General features: G+C 52.1%; 1 protein-coding gene across 3 annotated transcripts in view; it reads left to right on the top strand.

The window, feature by feature from the left end:
• Positions 1-4,884: 4,884 nt before the first annotated feature.
• Positions 4,885-18,182, top strand: part of TPCN1 (two pore segment channel 1) — a 37,508-nt gene continuing 24,210 nt past the window's right edge. For 2 of the 3 annotated variants that reach the window (XM_087828742.1, XM_087828741.1), the window contains exons 1-2: positions 4,948-4,991; positions 7,363-7,596. In XM_087828742.1, coding sequence (XP_087684868.1) covers positions 7,485-7,596 — 112 coding nt within the window. In that variant the 5' untranslated portion in view covers positions 4,948-4,991; positions 7,363-7,484. Of the gene's footprint in view, positions 5,048-7,362; positions 7,597-18,182 lie in introns of all 3 variants that reach the window. The other variant, XM_087828743.1, reaches the window with a different exon arrangement.

Here is an 18,182-nt window from a genome sequence, read left to right as displayed (position 1 = left end):
TACAATGTTTAAAAAACTGTTTCACTAAGTGCAACATTGTATCCTAGATTGACTTCTAGAAGGGGAAAAGGAATCAAGTGGATAGTTGAGTCAATAACATTGTATCAACGTTAATTTCTTAGTTTGGACACACATCGCGAGGTTATATAAGATGTTAACTGTAGGGGGAGCCGAATGAAGGGCATACTGGAATTCTGTACTATCTTCGCAACTTTTCTGTAAAGCTACAACTATTACGAAATAAAAAACCTACTTATAAGACAGCTTCAGAAAAATCTACGGGGGCAATGTGATGACTAAGAGGACTATCTCTGCAGCAGCCGCACTTGGGTTCGGACCCTTGCTGGGGGATCTTGAGCCGGTTATCTAATCCCCGTAAGCCTGGGCTTCATCGCCCATGTGACGGGGATCTTCAGATTCGATGGGAAGTTTCTGGCATGGGGCCTGGACGTTGTGAGTGCGCAATAAATAATAACGGATATTATTAGCCCAGGGAAACCGAAATCCCAAGTCCAGGACTTCGGCGATTTCCCAGTCTGTCTCTTGGCCCCGCTGGAGATCCAGGGGTGTAACGTGCCTAAGACGGACCCCACTGCGTGCCCATCCCTCAGCCTGCGCCTTCTTTGTCCCTTGACTAAGAACAAGCAGGATTGGCGTTGAGGCTGCTCCTGGCCTTGGCCGGGCCAAATGGATCCCAAATTGGAAGGCTCTGGAGCAGAGGACTCGTGGAGAAGGGCGTCTCTTTCATTCCCACCCACTTCCTGCTCTTCTGTTAATCTCCTGAGTCCCTTTAAGGCTATTCCCTGAAAATAACTTTCTAAGGACAGCCACGGACCATCTTCTGTGAGGGTGAAGGATCTGTGCCCCGTGGCCACAGGACGAATGGGACCGAAGTGTTTAATGAAGCTTCTTCTCCGCCTCCACCCCCAAGCTCGCAACATAAATCAAGAGGCCCGGATTCTTCAGGGATGGCGGCTGGAAACGCAACGTTACATGAAATGTTTCCAATTTGCTTTCAGCCAAATTACCTCTTTTGCTTTAAAGGGCAAACTTGTTTTCTTTGATTATGATGACGCCCATCAGTTCTTGACAGCTCATTTGGGTGAACAAGAAAAAGCCCTCGGAACTGGGATTGGGGGGAAACGGGTCTGACTCTGATGACAAAAGTCGCTGGAGAATCTCTCTTCCTTGATTTCTAACATGATCATTTCGTGTCTTTTTTTTTTTTTAATGCCACCAACCTTGATATTGAAATCATTTCCAACTGCAGCCTCTCCTTTGAAAATTCCTGCCCTGAGAGTCGAAACGAGATTGTTAATGGACGGGGGACTTTAATTGGATCGTCCCTTTATTTGTCATTAATTCTGCTGATGAACTTTATAAATGGAAATATATCTTTATCATGCAAATTACGCTTCCGCTTCATTCAAGGGGGCTGGTTGGATATTTTATTACTTTCACTCTAAGAACATTTTGAAGGAAAAAAAAAAAAGGTTTGCGGTAAATTATATTTTTTCCTCCTTGGGAGAAAAAAGGGTAGAAAAGTTAACCTTACAACTACCCCACAAATCCAACACTGGTGTGTGGAGAGCGTTAAGAAAGCTGGAGTGTGCGTGAAGGTGGGGGAGGGAAGGATCTCATTTTAAGGAATGCCTTTTTAACATTGGCTAATTCTTGAGAACATACTGTGTGCCAAACACCATTCTGAATTCTTTACACGAATTAACTCATTTATTCCTCATAACAACGTGATGAGGTCAGAGCTTTTATTACCTCCATTTTTTTTTTAAAAAAAAATGTTTTTATTGATTTCAGAGAGAGGGAGAGGGAGAGAGAAACATCAATGATGAGAGTCGTCGATGTTTCTATCTATCCCTTTCCCTTCCTCTCTCCCTAAAATCCATAAAAACATATTTTTAAAAAAATAAATGAAAGAGTATAGAAAATATTAGAGCGCATTGCATGTAGTTAAGTATCCATTTGTAATTAAATACATGTCCGCTGGGTCAAGGTGGAAAATGTATTTGCGTTCGAAAGCCCTCATGTTAAAGCCATTAGATGGGCTGTGGGATATAACCTGCTGCTATTATTTGAGAGCTAAGGTCAGAGAGATACTTTTTCCTGATTCTCTGTATTTCAGATGATCTTGATTTGTAATAATTTTGCTTTCAGTCCCACTAACTAGGGCCTGAAGGGAAAGGTATCTGTGTGTGTGTGTGTGTGTAGTGTCTGCTTGCATGAAAACACCAGTCTAGAATAGGGTTTCTCAGCTGCCACACTGTTGACATTTTGGGTGAGATAATCCTTTGTTTGGGGGCTGTCCTGTGCATTATAGCGTGTTTGGCATCATCCCTGACCTCCATGCACTCGATGCCAGGAGCACCCTGCCCCCACTACCAGTTTCAGACCGATTGGAGACAAAATGTCTGCAGATATTGCCAAATGTCCCTGCAGGGTGGGAGTGTGGCGTGGGGGTGCCCCCGGCTGAGACCCACTGGTCTAGACCTCAGTGGCCTCGCTCTGCTATAAAATTCCTGGCCTCTCCATCCCAAGTCTAGGGCTCCACCCAGGGTCAAAGGAAGGCCTGTCTGTTCAAGTCTGTCCCAGCTCTATCTGACAAGCTGACATCCGTGTCATCTAAAGGGACCATCAGTTACAGAATCAAGATCTGAGTCACCAGCTGGTGTTAGGAGACCTGGGTACATGACTCGCCCCTGTCAGGAGCTCTGGGAAGAAGTCTGGGCAAGTCCCTTATCTCTCTGGCACCAGGGGATACACCTGTCCCAGCCACATCAAAGGGAGCTGGGTGGGGGAGGGATGACATGGTTTATGGGAAAGCCCTTTGGAGAGCTAAAAGCCCTCTTCAAAGGGGTGTATTATAATATGCTCAGGCATGACTCAGGTGGTACACCGGCCTCATTGCCCTAAGCCCTTCTCTCCTAGGGAAAAAGGAAAATTGGGGGTGGGGGGACACCTAGCAATTGAGCAGGCAGGGAAGGCTAACCCTTTAATTCAGTTTTTCACTGCAAACCAAGTGAAAACCCCAAGCTAAAACCCTGGCTTTTGTGTGGGACCACACATGCCTGGAGTGTGTTCCCGGGGGACGCCTCGCCCAGAGCCAGGGCAGAGTCCTGCCTGGGATGCCCCTGGCGGCCTGTCCAGCTGGGAGGTGGGGAGATTGCTGCTGTGACCCTGCAGCCTCTGTTACAGCTGCTTCCCATCAAAAGGCTGTTGGGGGCTTTCTGAGTGAGGGTGATGTCTGGGAAAGGAAGCGGTGGGCTAGATTCTTGCTTTCTACTAAAAACGTGTTTATATTCCGACAAGGCGGGAACAGCGGCCTCAGAATTCACTGCTTCTCACTCTTGGCTTCCTCACCATTTGGGGTCCTTGGCCTTTTGCCCTGGCCTGGCCTGGTTCTCCTAGTTCCTAGTTACCATTCTCACTTCCTCCCGGCCACCTTACAGGAGGACTGGGGAACAAGAGAGTCTCCCGGATTCAACTGGTTAGAAAATTCAGCCATCACATCTGCCCTCATTGATTTTTTTTTTTTTTAAGTAAAGATAGCCATTTTTATGTTTTTACTTATTTGAGAGAAAGGGAGGGGGGAGAGAGAGAGAGAGAGAAACATTGATGTGAGAGCAAAACATCAACAGGCTGCCTCCTGCAAGCCCCCTCCCAGTAATCGAGCCCACAACTCAGGCCTGTGCCTGACCGGGAATCAACTGGCAACCTTCTGGGGCACAGGACAGTGCTCAGCCAACTGAGCCACACTGGCCAGGGCTAAATATATGCATATTTAAAGTATGGGAAGAAATAACTCTCTTGGAGCTATTTAAGCAGGAAGAGTCAAGGACAGATGTGCTTTAAGGGGGGAAGGTGCTGCTTTTCACTGAGCACTTACTATGCTCCTCCGCTTCCTGCCAAGTTCTTCATTGCCTTGCCTTCTTTAAGCCTCACAACAAACCCTGTGTCTTACGTATGTAAATGAAATCACGTTTTAAGGACAGGGGTGGGAATTAAGTTTTAAAGTTAGCACAAAAGGCAAAGATTGGCATAATCAAAATGAGCCAATTTAAACGCTCGGTCCATTGCGGGCTTCCTCCCCTGGACTGCAGGGCCCTTGGGTGGAATGGGAGGGGACTTATAAACCATCCTCTCGCCCCCAGCACCTATGTTTGACTTGAAATTAATTAACTACGATGTGACTCCACGTTTTAGGGGTGAGAAAGCAGGACGGTGAAGGTGATAAGGTGAAGAAGGGCAGAGTCCAGGCAGGGACAACCGAAGATGTCCAGTGGTGCTTGTAGGCGGGGGCTGGAGAGCAGGGGCCGGGGGCCGGGATGGGCTCGCGATGGGGCTACTGATTCCTCATTGAGCCAAAGGATAGCAGGCTGGACGCCAGCCCGCATCGCCCCCTCGTCCCAGCCCTTCCCCTGGTCACTCACCTGCTCTGAGCGCTCCAGGTTTCTCGGCCCTGAGTTTCCTCCGAGGTACCTGCGTTGCTAGGTTACGCGCCAATCTCAGAAGGCGGGACTCGGCGCCTGACTGATTTTCCTTTCCACCATTCAATTCCGCTGAGTTCCTCCCGTCTCGAGGTCTGACCAATGAGAGGCACCGTCTCTCTGACCCTCCACCAATTGGAAGACGCAGACTGCCTCTGAGCTTGGCTGAATGAGTAAGGCGTGGAGAGTGGGAGGGGAAAGGGGCGGGGATTCATGGCCCCGCCCCTTCTCTAGGGAGTCCTGCCTCGTCAGTGGGCGAGAACTGGGGAAGGACTTGAAGCTTGGCCAATCAGAGCTCATCATGGCTGCCTAACTAGCGAATAGGCCGCGGCTGAGGAGGAATGGGGCGGGCCGGCGGGGTGGAGGGGACGGGAGGCGGCGGATGAGAGAGCTGGCGCAGCTGCCGTGGTGGCAGCAGCTGAAGTGGCGGCGGCGGCGGTGGCGGCTGCGACAGCTCCGCGCTCGGGGCTTTGGCGGCAGCGCCGGCAGGTTGGGCTGCACGGTGCCGAGCCCGGGGCGCGGTCCGGCTTGCTGGGGCGGCGCGTGTAAGAATCCGAGGGGTGCTCGGGATGGCCCGAGCAGAGGGCTGGGGTCAGGGGTCAGAGGGCGCCGAGCAAGGGGTTGCAGCTGGACACCGGAGCTTGGGCGGCGTGCAGGGCGTGCAGGGCGGGCCGGGAGGGGTGCGGGGAAGTCGTCGCGCTCTCCTGCCCCTCCAGCCCAGGCCGGGGCTTTGCACCCTCTCTCCTAGTCCCCGGCTTCCTGGGGCGACCCCCGCGCGGGGCCCGCAGCAGGGCGGGGAGCACGTGGAGCTGGAGCCCGCGCTCCTGTTCCCTCCCCTCCCACATCTGCTCGTCGCCCTGGTTCCCCTAGGCGACCCCACAGGAGACTCGCGCGGGGGTCTGACAGCAGGGCAGACGGCGCGATGGCAGCTGGCCCTCCCCTGGGACCTGTCCCCAGGGGTGACCCTTCCCTTCTGTGCCCTCTCTAGAGGGAGAAGCGAAGCCCCAGAAGGAGCCCTGGGCTGGGACTCAGGAGTCCTGCACCCTGTGACCTTGGGCAGGTCCCTTCCCCGCTCTGGGCCTCACTTTTTCCCTCTGTAGAATGCTGGGCTGGAGTGAATTCAGGTTGCAGGACTGGTTCTGGGAGGAGGTGTAGGGTAACGGTGAAAGAGGGGGGCCAAAAGAGGGGGTGCCCCTATATTCAGACTGCCTGGGTTGAAATCTGAGCTCTCCCACTTACCCGGTGTTTAGTTTTAAGAGGCATGTGACATTACCCCTCTCTAAGCCTCAGTTTTCTCATCTGTGAAGTGGGTATTTCTCAACAGCACTATTGAATGGTAGAATATTTTTAATCGTCAAAACTGAGCGAAAGATACAAGGAAGTTCATTTACATATTCTCTCCACTTTGAGTATGTTTGGAAATGTCTGCAGTAAAAAAGTTGAACCAAAAAGAAAATAAATAAAGCATAATCCTTCTTAAGACAGACAAATGGTAGTGTCTCATTTGGGATTTCCTCTTCTGTCTTCCCAGTACTGAGATTTAAAAGCAAAAGAAATCCCCAGATCTGGAGGAAGCAACAACAAAAAATCTCACAGGAAGTTTGCAGAGCAGAGGGCTACAGGATTAGCAGCAAGTAGGACCGTGCTGGCTTTTTGCAGCCTTGTTTTAGAAAGATCTGGATGCCCCGGTTTGGGATTATTCTGATGATTCGTGAAAGCGGTAAATGGCGGGGTTGCCATTCAGTGGCTGAGTCTGGAGACAACGTTGATTGAGCTCAGGAGACTACCGCTTGAGGAAGGAACCTGCTGTTGTTTTCAAGTTCAAAGGTCTGCCATCAGATCTGCTGAGTCTCTGCTTTGCTTTCGGTCCTTCCCGGCGGAAATGGAAATGTGTATAAATAGGGGCTGGACCAGGCTAGTTCTGAGTGCTTTAAATTGGGAACTCAGGAGGAGGGCTTTTGCTGTGTGACTCTGGACATCATTTATAAAAATATTCTCTTTCCCTTCCTCTTCAAACACCCAAATCTAGGAGACTGATGCCTCTGTAAGAAAGCTATGGGCCAGTGGAGGTGACCTGGCACACTAACTTTTAACAATAGGAGCATGAGGCTGGAGTCAGATTGCGTAGATCAAAGCTTGGCTTTCTAGCTGTGGGTTCTTGGGCAAGTTACTTAACCTTTCTGAGCCTAAAATCTCCCCCGATGTTATGGAGGATACTAATCCAACCTATCTATTGTGAAGTTTCCATCACCTTTACTTAAAAATTGTTAGAAGAGTCCCTGGTACACAGTAAGCACTCATTGAGTATTAGCTACAATTATTTTAATGGTTGTATTTTCTTAAAGTCTTTAGTCTTGATAAAATTCGAATACAAACAAGAACAAAGAAGGGTGGAGGTGGAGTATATTGGTCATGATACCAGTCTCTAGACATAATTACCACTAACTTCAGTATTTGTTCCTGCAGAGCTTTTCTCTCATTTTTTAATGCTATTATATACTGCAGTTCTCCACCACTTTAAAGGGTACAATTCAGTGGTTTTTAGTGCATTTGCAAGATTAAGTAACTGCAGAACATTTTCATCAGTAGTGGTTGTATTTTATTTTATTATTATTATTATTTTTTAAATATATCTTTATTGATTTCAGAGAGAGGAAAGGAGAGGGGGAGAGAGAGAGAGAGAAACATCAATGATGAGAGTCATTGATTGAGCCCGCAACCTGGGCATGTGCCCTGACCGGGAATCGAACCCCGATCGCCTGGATCCTAGGTTGACACTCAACCGCTGAGCCACGCCCGGCCGGGCAGTAGTGGTTGTATTTTAATAATTGTCTTTCCCCCCCCCCCCCTCAAACCCTAGAAGATGCCTCGAATGGAGGAGTGTCTGAGAAGCGTCTCTGGGCCAGTGGCTTTCAAAGGAAGCGCAAAGCAGAGACTATTTACAGCCCTGGACATCGCATCCTGAGGGCTACAGGACAGAACATGGCCATGAATTTAGATGACGACGTTCCCCTTATCCTGACCTTGGACGAGGGTGGCAGTGCCCCACTGGCTCCCTCCGATGGCCTGGGCCAAGAGGAGCTGCCTAACAGAAGTAAGATGGTGGGGTGGGCTGCGCTGGGCATGCGGGTGAGGGGGCAACTTCAGGGGGTGAGCTGTGAGCTTGGTAGTCTGATCGTAGACACGTGTACCCAAATGCCTGACTCTGTGTTCCACCCCTAGGATCTGACATAAACTTCTGGGAGACTCTGGGGTCCTAATCCTGCACCCCCAATTTAGAGGCGTTTCCAGGGTCCCTTGCCTCCCTCATCACCTTGTCCCCACCCCTTGCACCTGAGGCGCCCTGGCTTTGCTCCTGGAAGCCTGGTGGGGACCTCGGGCGCACCTGCCCCTTTGGCTAGCTTCCCTGCCCCATTCCTGGTTAAAAAAAGCAACGGAGTTCAACACTGGTCTCCGTCTGTTCCAATCTGAAACCATTGGCAGGAAGGCAGAGTTGACTGCGTCTCAGCGCTGGGGCTCCGTCCCTGCAGTGCCCAGGACAGGGTGAAAGGGGGCAAGCATTTGTCGTGATCCATTGATCTGCGGGTTTGGGGTTTAGCTTTGTGTTCCTCTCAACCATCGCCTAGCACAAAGCGAATCCAAGGGAGGTTGTGAGCTTTAAATTTTTTAAAGTTTAAGTGTGCTTCTGGCAGGATGAGACGCCTTAAAAACCTTTCTGGTGCTTGTCCCAAAGCCATTTGCTTCATTTGCTTGGGCCTTAGGTCCAGGAAGGGCTTAAAATAACCTGCCTTTTATAGAGGGTCCTGAGATGGCATGGACTAGCACTTTAGGGTCTCCTTAGTAAGTAGGCGTTTCACCCTCCAGCTGTGTGCCAGAGCCCCCCGATGACGGAGCTTGATGGGTAGGAAATAGGCCTAAAAGACAACAAAGCTAAGCTCGGATAGGCCGCTAGTGGGCCTGTCCTCATCTTGGCAAAGTCGGTGGCTCTTTTGGGTTTGTTTCTTTTAAGGAAAACAAAATATAAAGCTGACAGGGCCCAGGGAACTCGTGCTTTCCACACAGTGCGTTAGTGCCTCAGTTTCCTCTCTCGCCCTCTTGCTGGGACATTTGCTGAAGCCTCTAAAAACAAGTGGGTGTAATGCACCAAGCCTGGCTGGAAAACAGCAGGACCTGCTAAGGAAGGAAGGGATTTCAGAGGAGGCTGCCCTCCCTTGATGTCGGCCTTTGTTATTTCATGCTCTGATTTTGGCACTGACCTTCTACCCAACTTTCCCCTTTCCTGTTGTCTGAGCTTTCAGTCTAACATACAAATTCAACCTGGTAATTTCCCCAACTTGAAGCTCTCCAGGACCTTCCCATCCCCTACAGAAGGAAGGCCACATCCCGGGCCTTGTGTGTTCTGCTAACCTGACCTGTCCCATTTCCTGCCTTCACCTACAATGTCACACTGCTTCTAGTTGTGTGAATCTCCCATGCATTCTTTGTGTTTTGTTTTTTTTTAATATGTTTGTGTTTTTTAGAGAGAGAAGAAGGGAGAGGGAGAGAGAAACATCGATGAGAGAGAAATATCTATTGGCTGCCTCCTGCACGCCCCCTACTGGGGATTGAGCCCACAACCCAGGCATGTGCCCTGACGTGGAATCCAGTCGGCAACCTCTGGGTGCGTGGGATGATGCCTAGCCAACTGAGCCACACAAGCCATGGCCCCGTGCATTCTTAAACCCCTCCGCCTTGCTGGTCACCCAGTCCCGAATGCCTTTCCCAGCCTCCTGTTTGCTCATGAGCTTCGGTTCTGTCTTGCAGGTCCTGCTGAGAATCCCATCTCTTTGAACCTTTGCTCTCCGACAGGGCTAATGACCGCCCTTTTCTGGGTTGGCATCTGGATGAGGCTTCCATCATTACAAGTAGCTTACTGGGCGGTAATTACTTATTTAGCCATCTGATCACCTAGTGGGCCCTGAGTTCCATGCATCTTTGTTATCACCTTGGCTCGGTGATCCATTCAACAAGTCACGGTGAAAATAAACCTCGTTGGGTTTTTTGGAGCCTTGTAGCTCATGGGAGTGGCTGTCTGAGGGTCCCAGTCAGAAGTGGGCGGCATCCCCTCCTGCCTCTTCTCCTAACAGTGGTTTGAGTCTCACTTCTCCCAACAGAGCTGATTGTCCTCGAGGCTGCCCTCATCAGCCCCAGGCTGTGGCTGATGTAACCCCTGAGGTAGGAAGGAGTTGGCAGAATGCAGACAGAGGTCTTCAGTGGAGTTGGTGCTCCCTGGGCACGAGGCACTGGGAACTAAGTGAGCTTTCTAAGGGCGTGAGCTTGAGCAGGCCTGGCCTCCGCCTGACCCAGCCGCTATTGTCAGTGCCTTCCTCTGGCTCCGTACCTCCGTGTTCCTATCTTAGTCTGCCTGGGCTGCTGTGATAATATACCACAGACTCAGGGGCTTGACCAACAAAAAGTTATTATCTCACAGTTCTGGGGGCTGGAAGTCTGAGATCAAGGGGTGAATGGGTTTGGTTTCTTTTGAGGCCTCCCTTCTTGGCTTGCAGATAGCCGTCTTGTCACTGTTTCCTCACATGTTCACCCCTCCTTCTGGGTGCTGGTATCCTAATCTTTTTTTATAAGGACACCAGTCGAGTTGGATTAGGATCCACCTCAATGATCTCATTTAACCTTAATTACCTCTCTAAAGCCTCTATCTCCAAATGCAGGCATATTCTGAGGCCCTGAGGGTTAGGACTTCTACGTAGGAATTGTAGGGGGGCAAAATTCAGTCCAGAGCATTCCTACCCTTTGCTCAGACGCAGGTACCCAGGAACTCGGCTGTGCTGCTTATGCCCTTTGATCTTATCTAGATATGACCTATGATGGGGCATCATCCCTGCAGGAAACTGGAGGGTTTGGGTTTTGTTTTTCCTATGTGGGCAAGGATGGATTTCATCCAAGACTCAGGCATCTCTGGGCTGTGAGCGTGGCTGCCGAAACGCTAAGGAATGACTCATAGGCTGAAGGTGTCAGGTTGATGAAAGAGGCAGGTATGAGCAAAGGTATTTAAAGCCTGGGACTTGGGAATAACCTTGAGCACAGTTCAGCGGGGCTGGCCTCTTGACAGCGCAGGTCAGAGAGCCACGCGGCGGGCACCGGGCGGTGGCCTAGACCGCCACTGGACACAGTCTGAGTGTCGTGGGCCATACAAGAGATTTTCCAGGGGAATTCCGGTCACACTCAGCTTTTGCTTTCTCATTCCTTCAAACTGAGCAACTGCCTAGGATGGGTCTGTGCGATAGATATGCCTTCTCTGGGTGAGAAAGGGATTGGGGGCAAGGGAGGCGGCTGAGGCTTGAGCTGGGCACTTAGTCTCACAGGCTGCTTTGGTGCTGGTGGTTCGTGCCATGCCTGGCGAAGGCTTAAGGTAGTAGAGCAGAGGAGGACCTCTCCCTCCTTCACCCTGGTGCCTGGTGTGCCATCCATCGGCAGTTACCTGGAGCCTGTGTGGTATCTAGCTAGCAACGTGGAAGGTCACTGTCCCCCTGCAGGGGGTCAACATGTGGTGCTCTGGCTCCCACTCCAGAGTGTTGGAGCAGCCAGAGCTGGTTGGCACCAGGCTCAGTCAGATGGGCCAGGGCTCTTGGTCTTCAGGCAGAGGGAGCCAAGGTGAGCTGGAAAGAGCAGTGGGGTGCGTATTCCAGGATGACCAACCCCCAGGTGGGATCCATCGCATACATCTGTGCCCGTGGTTCTTTCTCAGACCCAGTGTCCCTAGCGTACTTGCCCAAGATCGAAGCCAGAGATAGACTTGCATAGCTTTTGTCATTTGTGATACCCTGGGTAGTGGAGTGGCCAAGCCCGTGTGCTCTGGAGTCAAGCTCCAGGCTTCCCATCCCAGCCGAATACAGGGCTTAGCTTCTCCAGGGCTCAGCCTCCATACCTGCACACTGGGATCATGGAGCATCTCCAGGAGGGCTGTTGGGTGGATTTAGTGAGCTAAGGTGTGTGATGCCCATTTTTATGTATAAGTGCTTGTCCAGTCACAGGCGTTTTTATCGTGGCTGGAGACTGGGCTTGTTTGGAATATTGTGGCACACAAGCAGGGGTCCTGAACCCAGGCCAAGACCCCAATCCTTTCTGCCTCACTCCTGGCCCAGCAGGTGGCCACCACCCAGCCGGGAAGCGGAGGCAGCCTGGCAGCTGGAGACCAAACAGCAATTAGACTCTTGCAGCCTCCCAGGGAGCCTGGGCACTTGGCTCCACCAGAGTCATTCCCCTGGCTTCCTTAGGGCCTCGCCAAGGCAGAGAGCCGGGTGTCACCAGGCTGACGGAGGCACCAATTAAAATGAGCGAGCACCCAGCATGCTGGGTTCCAGCCTCCCAGCTGAAACTTGAAGGCTTTCACTTCCTCGGCTCTCCATGTCTTCGTAGGGGATCCTGTCTGTTGCCTCCGGCCCCCCTGCCTCGAAATGCCATCTCTCCCCTCCGTGTGCAGATAGCTGCCTCATCGGAATGGCAGTGGTGGCAGCTGGGTGCCAGCACTGCTCTCTACCCGTCGCCCAAGGGGGGTCTGAGTTCACATTGGCTCCGAGAGTGTTTCATGAGCCAGAACACGCCACTTCTCAGCCCCCGAGCTGGGGAGGGAATGTGGGAAGGTCCTGATGGCTCCCAGCAGTGAGCCTCTGGTGGCCCCTGGTCGCGGTGCCCTCCCCAGGGCTGCCTCAGATTAGATGGAGCCCAGGGGCCCAGGAAGGAAGCCCCCACTCTATAGAAGGAGTGCCAAGGGACCAAGACTGTCCCTTCCCACCCTTGTGCTCAGGAAGCCCCCGGGACAGCTCTTCATTCTCAACCCTCTGCTGGGTGAATCCCTGATTTGGACATTTCCCGACTCTCTCCCTCCAGTCCCAGCTGAGGAAGGTCATGTACAAGAAAAACAGTGGCTCACAGGTATTTTGAGCCCTGCCACGTGCCAGGCGGTGCCCATGGCCACTCTGAACCCGTGTTTTCTGACTCCAGCACTCGGGCTCTGAACCAATGTGCCTGTCGTGTGCTGGGAAGTAAAGCTGTGTTGGAAGAGGCCTAGTTCTAGGGCGGATTTGCTGTTCCAGAAGGAAGCCGGTGTCCTGCTTTATCGTCACCTTTTTTTAAAGTTAAACGTTTATTTCCTACAAGGCACCTTCCTCTGCACCTAGAACTCCCTTGTAAAAGTAGCAAGACCAATGGGGTTCCCTGGCACGAGCCATATTGGATTGTCACGGAGAAACCTGAAGATGTGAGTAAGCGGGGGGGGGGGGAACCACCACACAGGACAGCCGCAATTGCACGCCGCTGTGAAACCCACAGCCTTCCCCTCGACGGGTGCCCTTCCCCAGCTCCTCTCCGCATGACCTTGGAGGGTCTCTCCCCCGCCACCCCCAGGGCCGTGCTGAGGAGCTGATGCTCCTATCTCCCCTCTGTGGAGAAAGGCGGGTTGGATTTTGTTCCTCATGACCACCCTAGGCCAACGCTCAACCGCTGAGCCATGCCCTGCTGGGCTTGTTTGTCTTTTAAGGCATGATTTAAGGTCTTTGTTTTTCCATGGGACACTCAGCTATGTTCGGGGCATCTCCTAGGTGAAGGTTTGGTGGCTTCAGCCTGTGTCCGGAATACTAACAGACACCTCCCGTAGGTGCTCTGTGGGTTCCACCCCTGCTCCCTGGCCCCGCGATGAATCCAGTAGCTGCGAATCAGAGCGTCCTTCGTGATTTCTTGATTTCCCTCAGAGCCGGTCTCGTTCCTGTCTTATTAAAGGCAGCAAGCAACCAGTTGCAGTTGGAAGGGGTGTAAGCAGTCATGGTTATGCAGATGGCTTATCCTGATAGCCCTTGTGAAGTCGTGGGACTTATCCCCATTTTTCAGATGTGTAGTTTGAGGCATGGGGCGGGAGTCACCTCCCAGGCCGACAGTGGAGCAGCGGGGCTGCTCGGTTCAGCCAATGTTGGTGGTCTGCCGTGTACCAGGCGCGCACCTGGGCAGGTGTGTGGTGCACCCTGATCTCTCAGCCCTGCCACCTGTGTTCTCAGGCCTTGCCCAGGCTCCAGTGACCTTGAAAGTTTCATTAACCCTCGGGTATAGATAAAGAAACCATAAACTTAGACCTGCTCACTTGGTGAGAGAGTTAGGCCAAGTTCTTGGATCGAGTGACAGAAGCAGCCATTGAAGGCCAGGTGCCCTGACCCACCTTCCCTGCCTGGCCCCAGGCGCCTGGCAGTGGCCCCAGCCCTTTCCAGGCCATGAGCAACTTCGCCTCAGTTACACTCCTGGAGGACTGCCCTCCATTCTTTTACTCCACCCCAGAAATCAGAACCAGTAATCAAACATTTCAAAACATGGGGCTGCCCCTATAACCTCATCTATTCAATAAGCATATAATCTCATTTATTTTCTTATTTAAACCGCTTTCGCTACCAAACCTTCCCGTGGGCTGCTTGTCTTTTGCTTCTGATCTGTCCCCACTTAGGTTGAAGACCTTTGGGCGCCTTCCCAGGGAGCCTTCCCTGACCCTCCCTAACTGGTTAGGGTAGTGGCTGTGTCTCCGCGCCCTCCCCTTCTCTAAACACTCCGCAGGCGGCTAATTCTCCGCTCTCCCTGCGCAGAGGCCCGCTCGCTCCCCAGCCCCACCGTGTGGTAGGTTTGACGAACCTCTCGCGTAAATAATCTCCGTGCCCTGATGCAGTCCTAAAGGCAGTGAGCAAATGGACTTTGGGCGAAGTAGATCATGTAAAATGTGGGCGGAGGGCTATGTTTGGCAAAGCATCCTTCCCTAGTATGATGAATACCCCTCGGCTCATCCAGGGTCGAGGTGGGTTTTGTCAGCCGCGTTCCCTTCCATCAAGGTTTAACCTGGTGGATTTCTTCCTTGTGTCTCTCTCATGCCCGTTGGAGGTGGCCTGGCCGGGTGGAGATGCCCAACCCCGTGTAACGCCTGGGTAGGTGCTATTGTTTTGGGTCCTGATGTTTTACAGAACTGAGCCTCTTCCTGGTAGTATAAGTTTTGCAAAGATAGGGACCACATCTCCTCTCCACACACCCTGGGCACTTAATAAATAGACGTCAAGTAATGTATCTGGGAGTGAGTCACCAGGTTCCAAAAACACCCAGGGTCCCAAGTGACTGTCAGTCGAGGCCTGGCCGGCTCCTGGAGCCATCTGGGATGACAAGAAGACTCATTCACATGTGATCCGGACAGAAATAGCCCGGGCGGGGCCTGGCCCCTGCTTCCTCTAGGAGCAGCCTACATTTTGGATGTTTAGGTCTCTGCTTTTAGGGCTTTGCAGTCCTTCAGGAGCCCACACGCGCCCCATAGTTGCTGTCTCAGCCCTGGGTGGCTGACTCCCACCTTCCCTTACCTCTTTGCTTACCCCACCACCACCCTACCATCTGTAGGCCGCCTTTCTGGCTCGTTCATCTCTCTTTTTGTTAGATCCGGGCTTGTTGCGTTTTTTTTTCTTACACTTTTAGCTCTTGCTGGAAATCAGCTCGGGCAGAGCAACTGTGCTCCGTGCTGGCTAATGACTTGGAGCCACTCCAAGCTGCCGGATGCGTTGGCTCTCGCTCGTGGGTGGTCGTCAACGAGCGCGGTGATGTCTTCTCTCTGTGACTCTCCAGGGTCCCCTCTTCTTGCGGGCTCGGCTGTTCACACTTGGCCGGCCTGCCTCGTTGTCTGGAGTCACAGCTTTTACTGTGCACCCCGGAGCCAGACTGGTGGCCTCGGCAGGGTTCGGATTTTAACAGAACCAACGCACCCTCAGCCTCCAGGCATGTGGGCTCGTTTGGTTTTGTGGCTTGTCGTTTCATGCTGTTTCCTTTTGGGTCAGACACTGTCCCAGGGTGTGTCAGGCTCACAGATCTGGAGCTGGGGAGGCCTGGGAGATTCACAGGTTGTTGGAGATGTGCGTGTGTTGGGGGAGTGATTCTATCTGCTGAGGCTCCACTAAACTCTAACATTTCCTCAGTCTCTCCGACTATAGTGAAGGATGGGGTTGCATCTCCGGCATCACCTCCCGGTAGCTGTGCAGCCTTGAGTGAGGAGCTGAGCTTCCATTCCTTCCCGCGTTTCAGTTTCTGCATCTGTAAAATGCGGATAAGAATCCATTCAGGGTTGACATAGAGATTAAGTGGGAAATTCCCATAGAACATCGCGCAGTACCAACTCCATAAGTGGAAATTCTAAATAATTATAAGGTACCAGGGTGCCTTCTGTTTTTTTGATATGTATGTATGTATTTATTTTTTATTTTTTTAAATTAAATTTATTGGGATGGCATTGGTAAGGGTTCCATTTTCAGCATAGTAATGTCTCCCTTTCCTGACTCCCTGTAGGTCTCTGAATTGAGGGCTTCAGTTCCTTCTTCCTTTTATTAACTTCTCTGACTTCTGCTTAAGGACCCTTAGCTGGGTTTTGCATTTTCTTAAGGATCTGGTTGTGGCAAACCGGGGCGCCGTGCCTTAGCTCGGGTACGATGCAGAGGTCATTCAGCTCCGGCAGCTCCGTCTTCCGTCCACTCTTTAAGGTGGCTTCTTGGTTTGCCTTATAGTTTTCTTTGTTCCTGATGCCTCTTTTGGGCTGCCTTCCACCCTCAACAGACAAGGAAACTGAGGACAGGGAATGGGAGGCTGAGCCCAGGGCCTGGCCACTGACTGCTCAGGCTATCAGGCCACTGCAGGCTCCTCGGGGAGCAGCACCTGCCAGGCAAGCCCGGGTCCCTGGAGAGGTGGCATGACCCTGCAATCAAGCTCTCTGCGGGATGTAGACTTCCTGCCAACTGTCACTTCCCCAAGGGACTGTGCCTACTTGTCGCTGCTCTTCTGAGCCGAGCCGTAGCTGTGGCAGAAGAAACAGGCGCTGGGGTGTGGCCAGTGTTTGTGCTGGCTGGGTCTAGCCAGTCCCCCCCCCCCCCCCCCCCCGCGCGGGTGCCCAAAGGTAGGGGCTAGAGCGGACCTCTGATCCGTGTGGGCGGACAGAATCAGCTGACACATCAGCAGCCTGCGCGGAGAGCGTGGCTCACAGCCAGCCTCCTTGCTCTAGCCCTGCTGGTCTGCTGACCCCAGGGAGGGCCCTTGCGAAGTGAAAACTGCCTCCCATCTCCATTGGCTCCTGCGCCCCTCCTGTCCCTGTCCCTGTGTGCTCTACAATTAGCATTTCTGACGCTTCCAAGTGAATACAGACAGATGTTCACACAGGTGCTGCACTCTTCGCTGGGTAAACAGAGTGGAATTTGCATGTCTGCGCTCCCGCGTGTGTGCGTGTGTGTGTGTGTGTGTGTGAAGCGTAGGGCCTTTGAGATGTATGTATTCTTTACAAATGTTTTTTTTTTAAAGCCTCTGAAGCACTTTGCACATGGTAGGTGCTCGATAAATACTGTGTGATGAGTGATTGGTGGGAGTGAAAGCCTTTTGTTTTCGTAATAAACCCTGTGGCACAGGAGCAGGATGTACAACTACAAGTTAAACCTTGAAATTCACTGACTGGAGAAGGTAGAAGCCAGGTCCCGCCTCACCACAAAACTACCTGCGGGCATCTGTAAACCTTTGTTCTCTCTCTGCCTGGGCCTGAAGGGTGGTGGAGGGTGTGCCCAGACTTGGATCTTCACCAAAAGGGAGGTGAGGAGGGTTAGAGGATAGGCATGGCCTTGGCGGCTCCTCAGATTAACTGCCCTGCAAATGTGAGCTCACTGTGGCTCCCCTGGGAAGAGGAACTTGCGTTTTGCCCGAGCAGTATGTTTGTAGATACGGTTACGATGTTAACCAAGACTGACCACCCTGGCCACGTATTTCCGACTGGTGAACGTGGTCAAAATGCCCTGCTGTTAGCGCCCTGGATTCAGGTACAGTCTCCATAATGTGGCTGCTCCTGCAGGTGGGGGAAAGGGGGCGAGTGCTTGGGCTGCCTGGGCTCGAACCCCAGCTTGGCCACTTCCTTGCTCTGTGACCTTGGGCAGATCACTCAGCCTCTCTGGACCTTAGTTTCCCCCTCTGTAAACCAGAGATGGTAATGGTCTCCAGTTCATGGGGCTTTTGACTGTAGGACTCTGTTCCATGCACGTTAAGCGCTGAGTGTGAGCTTATCATTCCCACAACAGCAGCCTTATCTCTGGCTCTTTAAGCTTCAGGATTACTGAGCCTTCTGGGTTCCCAAACGTGCCCCACTGTTTGCTGCTCTGTGGTATATGCCTGATCTTCTCTGCTTCTGGAATGCACCCCCACTCCACCCCCACCCACCTTGGGACACCTTCATCCTTAAAAAGCCTGTGTAGGCATCACCCCAAGTCGCTCCCTGCCTCTGCCCACCAGTCCCCGTGGAGGGTAGCTGTCGTCATAGAACAAATGGCTTTCATGCATCAGAATTCATGGTTAGCTTCCTCAAAAATCCGACACCTAGCACAATGCCTGGTATACAGTAGGTGCTGAATAAACGTCTCCTCAAATTAAACCACATTTATTTGCATCTGGAAAGTCAGCCTTTGTAAACTTCACTCTTCCCCTTTTTCTTGCCCCAAATTACTGCCTGATTTCTTAAGACTGGAGAGTTGCTCTCGAGGTCTCATTTGCAACCTCAGGATGCAAGGTTCCTGTGTGGCCAGCGTGGGGGAGGACACTTGGGGCAGTAATCCCCACCATAGACCACAAAGGGGCGCTCATTTCCCCACCCCCTCC

Source organism: Miniopterus natalensis, chromosome 20, assembly GCF_054644295.1.
Source record: "Miniopterus natalensis isolate mMinNat1 chromosome 20, mMinNat1.hap1, whole genome shotgun sequence".
Lineage (NCBI taxonomy): Eukaryota > Metazoa > Chordata > Mammalia > Chiroptera > Miniopteridae > Miniopterus > Miniopterus natalensis.
The sequence above is the reverse complement of the archived record's forward strand: the minus strand, read 5'-3'. Positions and strand labels throughout refer to the sequence as shown.